Consider the following 13,513-nt stretch of genomic DNA (forward strand, 5'->3'; position numbering starts at 1 on the left):
GACCCTTTGCACTGGCCGCAGGCTGGAGAGCACTGCATGCCATTCTTACGGCAGATGCACCTGTAAAAGCGAGTCTGGCGCAGGCGGAAGGTCCGTCGCACAGGAAACAATTGACAGCGAGTTGCTCATCCACTTCATAAACTTTAGATAATTTCCTCTTTGTGCGGAAGTTTACACTGCAGGTCTGGTGGTAAACTGCGTCAACAGCAGGCAAATCATGCACATTTAGAAGTCTAGCTCTTATCGTGTCAGACCCCTCGTCCACTCTCTCTGAACAAATTTTCAATATCGTGCCTTTCGTTTCAATTGTTGTAACCCTGAACGCTTCCCCCAGTCTTTTTCTCTGTTCCCCGAACTCAACTTTGGTACCACAAAAGAAACAGTCAGTTTTGAATGAGAAATATTGTTCTACTTCGCGAGTTAGAAAGCGACGATTACTAGTTGTGTAAGAATTTTCTTGGGGCGCTTGATGTTACTTGGCAGACAATATTCTCGCCGGCAGTTCTGATGAACCTGCTGCACGGGAACCGTAGTGATAGAATCATTCGCTCTGTGCTCGCCCGATTAATTCCCGCGCTTCCCTTTTCTCTTAGCGTTACGACCTCGCCCGCGCTGTCAAAGTTTTTTTTTTTTTTTTACAAATAACACACTTTTCTGTGTCATACATAGTTGAGTATCTTGTTTTCTGAAATAACAGGCAGATGGGAACGTGTAAAAGACAACAAGGCAACGATAGATGTATCAACAACGCTTTTTGCTCAAAACAATTCTCAATTCTAATTACCTTATTATAGGAAATTAACGATACATGTTATTAACGCGAATTTCAAAAAGTCGCGTTAATTTTATTGATGTAAACTTTTTTACTATAAGGATTTGACCAGAACTTTTCTTAAAATCGCGTTAATTTTATTACGCGTAAATTTTGTTCGCGTTATTAAAATGCTTCGTTATATTCCTATAATAAGGTAACAGCTTTTTGTGGAAACGTCTAGGTTGATTGCCTAAATGTGACTTAAATTGGCTTTCTTGAGTTTTTGATAACGTTTGGTTCTATTCTTGCCAAATTAAGTCTTCAGTAAAAATGAATTTTAGGCAAAATGTTTTGTGCTCAAAACGAATTTATTGTTCGGATAAATTTTCATTTTAGAAAAGTTTTCATTCAGATCTAGAGATTTCTAAGTTATGAGAAAAAGATAACGCACGAAGCGCGTAGCGATAAATGGAATATCAGTTTTCGTGCACTGAGTTGAAACTCAATTTGGGATTCACTATACAGGCCACAATGATTTTTTTGAACTGCATAACCTTAGCACATGACATCCATGTTTATTTTAGCTTATTTTTTTTATGTTTTAACTTTGCTAGCGGAAAACAAATTCCTACGCTAAATACCTCAAACAGACAAGAAACAGCGCAGACGCTTTCTACACGCTTTGTGTCGATTTGTGTATTTTTATAGATTTAATCATCTTCTTAAAGCAATTATCTGATCTAATTTACATGTACATGTAATTGGACTTAACTATCAGGAAAACACACAAAAATATTTCTTTCTCTGCTAGCCCATGCTGAACGTGGCATTAAACTCAAGCAACACAGCAGATAGTAGAGGAGCCTCGTTTCCATGCTGCATCATACAGGGACGATACAGAGTTATAAAAAAACCCGTTTTTAGTCACCTTCCCCTGCTCAGATTTTCAGAGACTTTTGATATGTTATAGAGGACATGTTCCTGGATCAAAATCCGTTAAAAAACCTTCTGTTGCAATTAGTATCAGGTTGACCTATTTTATGCGATAAAATGCCTGGACTATTAGAGCGATTTTTAATCGAGTGTCGTGCAACCGAAAACAAAGCAATTACAATGACTGCTCACGACAAATGCAAATACTAACACGATGAACCAAAGAGGAAAACGAGGCAACTGCTACCACCTGGCGCCAAGCGCAGGAAAATGAAGCAATTACACGCAGTTGGCGCCAAGCGCGGGAAAACGAGGCAATGGCACGCACCAAGCGTAAAGGAGGTCGAAAAGCGCGGGAAAATACACGTGACTAAGTCGGTTTGGGTTTTGCATCTCATGATATTTTTCTTACCAATCATTTTCTGATCAACTTTCGAGGCCCATTGGAGGATCGCTCTTTCTCCTTCTCAGATCTCTACAACACATTTTAATTAATTGAAGGTGCCACGAAAATTATATTCATTCAACTAAGAATTTTTCCTTTGACCTTTCTTTTCTGCGGGAGCAATTGTAGTTTTTTAAAACTGTGATTTTGTTTATAAAACATGTCACGTTGGTAACAACAAGGGATTCAAAACAGCCCGTATAGATGGTAAGCGTATTGTGCGGATGGAAGCAAGTTGGGTGCTTAACTACATAATATCGAAGAGGCTAAGTCCCAATCAGTTCGATGTTTTGGATGAAACCTACATACGAACCATTCCGTACGATTAAGGGACCGGTCATTATTTATGTAGAGGGGGGAGGGGAGGGAAAAATATGGTGGAAAGATGAAAATTTCTGTAAGGCCCCCCCCTCCAGGCCATGTAAGTAGCAAGTGACCCCCCCTTCTTTATTCAATATTTACGTGATGACCACCCCCCCCCCCCTCACCCCTCCCTTTATATGCCTTAAGTAATTATTAAATGCATGTTACATACAATCTTAATTGCACACTTGTTCTGATGCACAAAGGCTGGATCAACACTTAGTCAGCCAAGGCTTCTTTGCTATGGATACTCTTCCAGCAATAGGGCAAATTTTGGATGAGTTATGTGTATAGTAAACATACCTCAATTATTAACTCCTTAACTTTGGAAAAGTGATAGTTTTTACAAATTATGCTCTCGTGGTGAACACAAATGTAATAACCATGCAAAATATAATTCTTTTCCAATGATTTTCCTAAAGTTGTAAAACAACTACTTTGTTGTTGTTATATCATGTTTTATTACTTCTTGGGCTATTGCAGTGATAATCATTTTGTAAAAAGAAATAATTTCAGTCAAACCAGATATTAAAGCAGATAGGTCTGGATTCTTTATTTAACTAAAATTTGAAATAACAATGGAGTTTAGAGTGCAAACAGTATTTCTGTAAAATGCAAATCACTAAAGTTGTACATAATAGTGGAGTTTAAACAAAAGAAAACAATAGAAATAGCATAAAATTGTACAATTTAGCGTCACTGTTTCACTTATAGTGTTTGCACTCTTCTATTTAACTGTTTTACCCACCTCAAACTGCTGATCCCCCCTAAACGTCTTTATAAAAAAATTTAGCCTCCCCCCTCTTGCAACTCTGAAATAGCCTTGACCCCCCCTTCTTTTTTCCCTCCCCCCTCTACATAAATAATGACCGGTCCCTAAACTATCTAATTTTTACTAATCATTTGCAATTTTTATACATTGCAAAACTCTATTTTCATTCTGGTGCCCATTAATAGATGCAAAACAGACAAATTCAATTGTTTGTGTTCTCACAATTCCTATTAAAGTGTACAATTTCCAAACTCATTTTAATGGTCATCTGTACGTTTTCATTCTTTCCTGAACTGCTTTTTAACGGACGCTTTGAAAAAAGTAAAAAGAAGGGACTCTACGTTTTCCTCTTTCACCAATAACAAGTTTTGAATAATTTTGCGAACGCTGTTTTAAACCGGGAACAAATTTTGGGAATTAAAGAAGAAAACCGTATAACATTTTCCTAAGGCCATTGCAGTTGTTTTTTCTTATGTTTTTTTTTTCAGTTTGAATAAATTCCCAGGAAATAAATATGAACAGGTTGTGATTCCGAAAGAACAATAAAATAAAACTATATAAAATTAGATACGGGGTTTTTTGGGGGTTTAAATTTTTTTAATTTTTTTTTAGAAAAAAACCTGGGAAAACAGATAAAATGATTAATATTAGTGTTCCTAATTTCCTCCGACTTCTTTCGAAGTATTTATAAAAGAGAAAGCTGTCCGGCGTCCTTGGCTGCAAAATACTTGATGTAGTATTCAGTACAGTCAAACTTAAGTTTTCTTCGAAGTAACGTCACAGGAGTAAACAATCGTGCAAGACTTTTGTAGATCGAAATAGTCTTGATTCGAACAAGATCCACATGTCCCGGCAGGGTAGTGATGCGTTTTTCAATTGGACTTTCAAATACAATAAACTCCTACACTGATTGCGCTTCTAGACAATGTAAAACCTTACTATTGGTTATTGCTATGAGCTCGCAATTTCCTTGACCTCTACTTAAGGTGTTTTCAAAATAAGAGGCTGTCATTTTTCTGTCTTGAAATAATAAGTATCGAGAATATTCACCTGCAAAACCGGCCGTTTTCGCTTAACAATCAAAAGGAAGAGTAGAATCTAGCAAGATTTCTTCAAATTACACATCAAACATGGGTTTTCCCCAAGTTATTGCAGTGTTCCACGCAATTTTCAACGTGATCGGTCTTCCTGGAAACTTACTGGTAATAGTGACAATCGCATTGGAAAGAAGATTTCACGTGATGCGGTATATTTTAATCGCCAGCCTCGCAGTGTCAGATGTTCTCTGTTTGATCCTCACAAACTCATTCCGCATCGCAAGCATAGCACAAGAAAGATTATAAAATAATTAAGATAGTACGCGCGCTCTCATTGGTCGATAGGTGTGTTTAGATGAGAGTATGTAAACACGGTTGTGACGTCACGCTTTCTGTGTTTCCCGCCACTTTTAAAACATTAAGACTTGAAACCAAAAAGACTTGCAAAGTAATTTCAAGTACGATATTAAAGAAATTGAAAACAATACCAAATTTTGATATGTGTTCCAGCTTTTTCTTCCCATATGAGCCCGAGGTAAAAAAGCAAAAGAAAGAAGAACCACAGTGCTTTGCCTGGAGGGAGCTCAAGCGAACGACAAAATATGCAACAAAATACGCTGTAAACATTTTTCAAGTAAATTTTTGCGGTTAAGTACTACAAAAAAATTCCCTACAAGTCATTCTTTATTAGAAAAAAATTATAGGTCAATGCAAACGAAACTATAAGCTACAAACTTAAACTTTGCACGGTCGATCGGTTGCCGTGTTTTTACCGGCAAATCTGCTTAAAATGCAATTAAAATGACGCTTAAAATATATTTTCTCTGAGACTTCCTTAGCGTAAAAATTCTACTGTTACTTTGGCCATAATAGTCGTGAACTTTTTTCATTCAAAATGGGCTTGGGGAAGACGAAAGAATGGAAATATTTGTCAGAGAACCAAAGCAGAATTTGTTGTCAATTTGAGGTTTATTCTACGCTTGGAGCACACTACAAAGACGGAGGAAACGACAGTAGAAGAAACTGGACCCGTTAAGATCGCTAACTGAACAATTTACCGTACAATAAATGCATACCAATGCTACCGACCTCGCTAGATCCGCTGCTTGTGCTATGATTCCTAATTATCCAGTAAAACTTCACAAGACACGATGAGACATTTCAACCGCGTGTTATCGGGCTGCCAAATCATTCAGGCAAGTTCACTTCACTTTCAAGAGCGATAAAGCACAGTGGCATTCATTTCCAGCTTAAATAAACTCCTCATCTTGAAGTTCTATCCTTACAGAGCCGTATTTTTAGCATTTCTTTTAGTTTTTGCCAAGCTTTCCGTATTTTTCTGCAAGATTTACGTGGAATCGCTTTCGTCGACACGGCGCTACTTGCCACAAATTTTACTTGAACTTTTATAACACGAATTTTGATTGGTTCATGTGTTGTCAAATGCGCGTTTTGAGAAAATCTATTTCAATCAAGAAGTAAATAAACCAAATCCTCTCATTTTTCCGAATTGGGACGGCAAGTTTCTCATTTACAACCCCGAAGTGTTCTTCTGCTTAACTGACAACGGATTGTCAACAGAGAGCGATTTCAAAGCGCGAGCCATGTTGTTCTTCACCGTCGTCAGCTTTGCTTTGTTCGTCCTGATAATCACTTTCCTAAACTGGTCGGTCTTCAAGACGGCCAACAATCTACAAGGAAACGTACTCCAAGTAGGGAGAATTGATGGTTCCGGATTAGGCCAGCAGCAAGAGATCTCAAGGAGAACGAGAGAGCGGAAGGCAGCTGTCGATGTCAGCATTATCATTGCAGCGTTTTTGGTGTGCTATCTTCCCGGCTGGATTACTGGTCTTTGCCGTCAGTTCGTCAGCAGCACGAAAGTTCCAGCCGAAGTGATGCTATCTACAAACTGCATCTTCTTTGTCAGTTCGTTGTGCAACCCGATCATCTATTCCATCCGTAAAAGAGACTTTCGAGCCGGGGTAAAGAATGTGTTCAGGCGGATGGGAGTCTGTGGAAGTCCTAACGAAATTAACGTTGATTAATACTGTTAATCCACGAGTTGGAGACCAATCCATCTCGGGACCTATTTCCTAAAGAATGGCAAAAGTGTTACAGTCATGTCCGTATTACAGAGGTAGAGTTTATATGAATTTCGGTCACTTTCTTTCGGACCAAGTGAGTTGTCCTTAATAGGAAGGTGTAATTGGTATAATATTTTGGTTCTTCAATTCCTGACCAATATACGTAAGGCCAAAATGGGTCATTTTCCATGCTCATTTTCAGACCAGGCCGTTGGCGGGTGGAAACTTGGGCTTTATCTTTTCCAATGATATATTTTTGGTGACCTTTCTTGCTCTTGTTTTCGTTTGAAGTTGAAAAGCTCGATAAGGGAGATAAATATGTTATGCCGGTTTTCTTTGTGTTTTCTTTGTTCAGTTTCAGACCAAAATTGCAAAATCTGTGACACATTTAAGATCAAGACGGCTATTTGACAATTATTCCACGAGCGCAAGTTGGATATGAGATGGTAGACAGCCAACGAGGTGCATAGCGCCGGGTTGGCTATAACGATCTCATATCCAACAAGCGCGAGTGGAATAATTGTTTTATTAAAAACGCCCAAAGAAATGCAATATTTTTGCTCCCCAGCTAATTTCCGCCCGAATCGGCCACTATATTTTTTGGTCAATGGTATATGAGCTCACATACCATTGCTTGTTAACCAATCAAAATGCAGGAATTGCAATATACCATCGCTAGTTTTTAAAAACTATATCCTTTGGGGAGGCACATACTTGTTAGGCTCATATAAGGGAGACCCTCCTTCCCAGGGAATCTGAAGTCGTTTAGATTCACAGTGTTGTGTCAATAGAAAAGAAAAGAAATAAAAAATAATGTAAATAAGGGAATTTATAATAAATTAAGTGCGTAAATTAAGGAGATCCTCCTTCCCATGGAATCTGAGGACCATTAGTTTCCCAGTGTTGTGTCCATAAAAAAAGAAAAGTAAAGAAAGAACAAAAAATGTAAAAAAGGGAATTGATAATAAATTAGTGCGTAAATTAGAGTTTGTTAATTATATCTTTGGTAGCTTCTGTTGGAGATAATTGTTTGAGTATTCAGTAGTCTTTAGTCTGTTTTCCGGTTAAACCAGTCCATAAGAAACGAGTATTTAGGAGAATCTTAGGACATTGATCTTGAGTTAGTACCAGGAGCACCATTTAATTTCAAAGGTAGAAAGATCAACTCTCTTTTCTGATTACCATATGATAATTAATTTTAATGTTCTAAGAATTAAGTGGTACATCAAGACAATGTTGATGATTATCTTTATTCTCATCAGCAGTCTTCTTTACAATGTATCGAAATCGGCTATGGAGAAAATTAAATTTCTTCAAGAAAAATAGTTAAAAGTATCATCAGATCATTTATAATGTAAATTAATAGAAGCTTTGCTGTGTTGTATTCGAAATCTGAGAATCTGATTGGTTCTCCTATTGTTGTCTATCCGCTGATAGCACACGATCGCACACGCCTTGCTCTTGAAAGAAGATTCTTAAAGTTTCGCTAAAAAAAAATAGTAGTAAGACAACTCGCCCTCGTTTTCTTTAATCGAAAGTCAACTTGGCTGCAACTCGTCGCGTTGACCAATCGCTCATAGAAAACTCTGCCTTGTAGTCTAATTATTTGCTGGAGTGAAAATACTAGAAGGGATGGGGCGCGTTTCGGGGACCGGGAAAGCACTTTATTTGCAAAAGATATTCTGGTTAGCCAGAATCAAAATTGCGAAAAACTTGAATAAGATAATGTTATTTTAAATACCCTTGTAGTGACCAACATTATCGTTCAAAATGTCACGCATTCTTGTCCAAATGTTTTGATGTTGTGCTTATAGTGTAGCTCATACTTAGGATTCTTTGAAGCATATAACATTTACGACGATTTCAGTCACTTGATGCAAAATCAGTTGTACCCACACTGGTCCGAAAATAAACTTTACTCACATAGATACGCAGTCTTCTAAGTACGTTTATTCTAGTCGACTACGTGACATGCACTCAGCTTCCGTAAACCGACGACCCATCGCAAAACAAAGTGTATATTTAAAGAATTTCAACAGCTCCAGATTAAAACAATTTATTACAGGAGTTAACTGCCGTTGACAAAATTGATCTAAATAAAAACAGCGATTTCCTCGATTACTCCACATTGAAAAAGAAATAAACTGTCATTGAAAGTGTAACCAGAAGTCAATAAAATGACTCGTACAACTCGTAAGCCGCACATGTACGCACTGCGGACCTATTTTTGATTTTTGACCGCAAACTTAAGGCGGGACTTAACATAAAGGTTCTTTTTCTGCCGCTTTTCATGAGTTTTTGGCAAATATCTCGTTCGCTTTTTAAGCAATGCGAAAACCCTATGCTCGTCCCATACATCTATGTTTAGAGGTGTTGTGTAAATATTTGGGTGATTTTTTAAAGATTTATGGGGGAAGATAGTTTTCCTTAAAAGAATTGTAAAATTTAGAGAAATAAGAAATATTGAAGATTTGATGTAGTTTTAAAATTAGAATTTGAAGTTTAAAATTAGTAGACGGACACCAGACAGTCCCCTGACAATCTGGAGTGCTCTTGCGTGGGAATCAACTGTCTTTGGTGTTCCAAAAATTTTTCTTCCTTTTCCCTTTTATAAATTACTATAAATTTCACTCAAATTTACGTCAAGCCTCCCCTTAACGCACACCATTTGTGTTCGCCAGCTTAAAACATTTGTCGGAAACCTTTTCAAACTTTGAGGAAACGTTTCCGCGGGTGTTTTGATTTCGCGTCTCAATACAAACGGTGGTAAATCCCAGAATTAGTCGGGGTTATGAAACAGATAGATATTTTATTACGCCAAGAAAGCCTTAGAAACACTGAATGAAACTTGTAAAATTACAGAAGGCTTTCGAGACAAGTCAATGAAATGAAAGAAAAATTCGGGCAACTTTTGTCTACTCCAATGTGGTCGCTGCGATAATGGTTATCACGCCCGTCTAGTAACCTGGTAACGGGGAAACGCAGACCCGAATTCTGCTCGGGACACGAATTTTTCTTTCATTTCCGAGAATTAATAAAATTTCCATCTGTTTCATAACCTCGATTAATTCGGGGGATTTAATGTCATGAAACACACAAATGTATCTTGGATTGACTGCGTTCGATCTACTCACACTAATAGGTTTCCTCGTCTCCAGCATGTTGCCCCGAAAGTGCAATGGATAGGACGCTCGACTAGTAACAGGGAGACGTGGGTTCGAATCCTGTTTGTCAGGGCTTGGGATTTTTCTTTCATTTCAGCGACATGTGTCGAAAGCCTTCTGTAATTTATTTACATGTTTTATTCAGAGTTTCTAGGGCTTTCTTGGCTTAATAAAATTTCCAATTAATTCAGGGATTTAATGCCATGCAACACACAGACACGGCTCCCAAAGGAAAATGTCTCAAAGATTGACTGCGTTCGATCTACTCACATTAATAAATTGCCTCGTCTCCAGCATGTTTGACCCGATGGTGCAGTGGCCAGTAACGGGGAGACGCAGGTTTGATTCCTGGTTGGGACACGAATTTTTTATTCATTTCAGCGACGTGCGTCGACAGCCTTGTGTAATTTATTTACATATTTCATTCAGAGTTACTAGGGCTTTCTTGGCTTAATAAAATTTCCAATTAATTCAGGGATTTAATGCCATGAAACACACAGACTTCTCCAAAGGAAAATGTTTCAAGGATTGACTGCGTTCGATCTTCTCACATTAATAAGTTGCCACGACTCCAGCGTGGTTGCCCCGATGGTGCAGTGGATATCACGCCCCACTAGTAACGGGGAGACGCAGGTTCGAATCCTGCTCGGGATATAAATTTGGTTTTCATTTCAGAGACGTGTGCCAAAACCTTGTGTAATTTATTTACATGTTTAATTCGATCTTTTTAGGGCTAACTTGGCTTAATAAAATTTCTATCTGTTTTATAAATCCGATTAATTCGGGGATTTAATGCCATGAAACGCACAGATGTCTCAAAACGAAAATGCCTCAAGGATTGACTGCGTTCGATCTACTCAAATCAATAAGTTGCCATGTCTCGTTGCCCCGATGGTGCAGTGGATATCACGCCCGACTAGTAGCGGGGAGGCGCGGGGTCTAATTCTGCTCGGGACACGAATTTTTCTTTCATTTCCGAGAATTAATACAATTTCCATCTGTTTCATAACCCCGATGAATTCGGGGGATTTAATGTCATGAAACACACAAATGTATCTTGGATTGACTGCGTTCGATCTACTCACACTAATAAGTTTCCTCGTCTCCAGCATGTTGCCCTGAAAGTGAAATGGATAGGACGCTCGACTAGTAACAGGGAGACGCGGGTTCGAATCCTGTTGAGGGCTTGGGATTTTTCTTTCATTTCAGCGACATGTGTCGAAAGCCTTCTGTAATTTATTTACATGTTTCATTCAGAGTTTCTAGGGCTTTCTTGGCTTAATAAAATTTCCAATTTATTCAGGGATTTAATGCCATGCAACACACAGACTCCCAAAGGAAAATGTCTCAAGGATTGACTGCGTTCGATCTACTCACATTAATAAATTGCCTCGTCTCCAGCATGTTTGACCCGATGGTGCAGTGGCCCAGAAACGGGGAGACGCAGGTTTGATTCCTGCTTGGGACACGAATTTTTTTATTCATTTCAGCGACGTGCGTCGACAGCCTTGTGTAATTTATTTACATATTTCATTCAGAGTTTCTAGGGCTTTCTTGGCTTAATAAAATTTCTGTTTCCAATTAATTCAGGGATTTAATGCCATGAAACACACAGACTTTTTTTTTTTTTTTTTTTTTTTTTTCGAAAGGAAAATGTTTCAAGGATTGACTGCGTTCGACCTACTAAAATTAATAAGTTGCCTTGTCTCCAGCGTGTTGCCCCGATGGTGCAGTGGATATCACGCCCGACTAGTAGCGGGGAGGCGCAGGTTTTATTCCTGCTTGGGACACGAATTTTTTCTTTCATTTCAGATACATGTATCGAAAGCTTTCTGTAATTTATTTACATATTTCATTCAATATCTCCATAACAATACATAGCATTACCACTTTAAACTAAAGGAAATATAATAACATCAGAAATAAATCAAGATGATGTCTCATTTTGCAAACGAAGTTTTCTGCTTGAAAAACAAAAGCAACAGATGACCGACAAACAAAAGGATAATTTGTTACAAAGAAACAAAATTTATGCATCAATATCGAACTCAATTTGCTTGTGATTTCGTTGAAGAATTTTTTTAAGCGTATGCTATCATTCAACCTGCATGAGAATATATATGTTTCATTTTTAATTCTGATTTGAATGGCAGAAAGAACAGATCGTTAAATTTAAAGGAGTCGTGATTCAAACGAGGTTTACAAGTCTCGGCAGTACAATAATGCGTTTTATAACTGGTCTTTCAAATACAATCAACTCTCACGCTGATTGCGGTTTTCTTGACAATGTGAAACTATAGTAATACCATTGGTTATTGCTATAAGTTTGCGATTTCTTTGGCCTCTTTTTATGGGGCTTATAAAATAAGACGCTGTCAGATTGACTCTTGAAATACAAGAATCAGTCAAGAAGTTTCAGCTGCAAAACCTGCCGTTTCCGCTTCGCGATAAAAAAAGGAAGTGTAGAATCGCGCAAGATTTCTTCGAAACTGTTTAACATCAAACATGGTTTTCCCCCAAGTCATTGCAGTGTTTCACTCACTTTTCAATGTGATCGGTCTTCCTGGAAATTTACTGGTAACAGTAACGATCGCCTCGGAAAGAAGATTTCATGTGATGCGGTATGTTCTACTCGCCAGCCTCGCAGTTTCAGATATTTTAAATTTAATTTTCGTAAACTCATTTCGGATCGCGAGCACAGCACAAGAAAGATGGTTATACGGCCAAACAATGTGTGATCTTAATGCACTGTTTTTGCGATACTTCTACCTTAACACAGTTCTTCATCTGATAGCCGTGTCTTATGAGCGATACAAGGCCATCGTGAAATCTCCCTTGACATACGATGGTAGCATTACCAAGTCCAGAGTGCTGTATATGGCTCTCATCTGGATAGTTCCGTTTCCACTCGTTTTCCTACCGTTCTTCGTTTCGGAAGACAGCTTTTTCAAATACAACCCCGAAGTGTTCTTCTGCGAAACTGACCCCGGATTTTCATCACAGGACGATTTCAAGGCGAGCTTCATGTTGCTCCTGTATACCATCTTCACCTTTATTCTGCCCTTCTTGATAATCGCTTTCCTAAACTGGTCTGTTCTCAAGACGGCCAACAATCTGCTACGAAACGCAGTGGGACCGAACATTAATGGTCCTGAATTAAGCCAGCAAGACAGGCAAGAGATGTCAAGGAGAGCGAGAGAGCGAAAGGCAGCTGTCGATGTCAGCATTATAATCGCAGCGTTTTTGTTGTGCTTTTTTCCTGTCTGGATTACTGGTCTTTGCCGTCAGTTCGTCAAGAGCACGAAAGTTCCAGCAGAGGTGATTCTATCTACAAATTGTATCTTCTTGGTCAGTTCGTTGTGTAACCCGATCATCTATTCCATCCGTAAAGAAGACTTTCGAGCCGCGGTCATGAAGGTGTTGAGGCGGATGGGGGCTTGCAGAAGTTCAAACGACATTCACGCAAATAATCCAAGATTACCGGCCAGACTTCGCGCAGAAACTGATCCAAGCACCGCACAGCAAAACTCGCCCCATATCATCAGGGCAGACGAAAATATGGAAGCAAGGGATCTCCAAAAACTGGAGTGACTTTTATGTAGAATCTGTGTTTTTGAGGCGGAATGAAGTCCGTGGAAGTTCTATTTAACGTTATTATTAGTAAGTAATGTCCAGGATTAAACGCAGTTACAAAAATTTGGAAATTGCGAAAAATCACGAGAGGGTCGAAGAAAATAGCGAAATATTTTCGAGAGCTGCGAGGGAGGGCCTGACGAAATTTAAGAAAACGACGAAAAATCGATATCATTCGAAAATTATGAAAAATCGCAAGCGGGTCGAAGAAAATGGCGAAATTTATTCAAGGGGTGCGAGGGAGGGCCCGACTAAATTTACGAAAAAGGCGAAAAATCGCAACCATCCGAAAATTACGAATAATCGCAAGGGGTCAAAGAAGATATCG

The 13,513-nt window shown here is 38.6% G+C and overlaps 1 protein-coding gene across 1 annotated transcript; it reads left to right on the forward strand.

The window, feature by feature from the left end:
* The first annotated feature begins 11,741 nt into the window (after window positions 1-11,741).
* On the forward strand, window positions 11,742-13,295 carry LOC144664869 (octopamine receptor beta-1R-like). Its single transcript, XM_078526075.1, has one exon. The coding sequence runs from the start codon at window positions 12,058-12,060 to the stop codon at window positions 13,141-13,143; it is 1,086 nt and encodes a 361-aa protein (XP_078382201.1). The 5' UTR covers window positions 11,742-12,057; the 3' UTR covers window positions 13,144-13,295.
* The last annotated feature ends 218 nt before the right edge of the window (window positions 13,296-13,513 follow it).

The sequence above is a fragment of the Oculina patagonica genome, chromosome 9 (assembly GCF_052425735.1).
Source record: "Oculina patagonica isolate OP01 chromosome 9, crgOcupat, whole genome shotgun sequence".
In the NCBI taxonomy this organism is placed as follows: Eukaryota; Metazoa; Cnidaria; class Anthozoa; order Scleractinia; family Oculinidae; genus Oculina; species Oculina patagonica.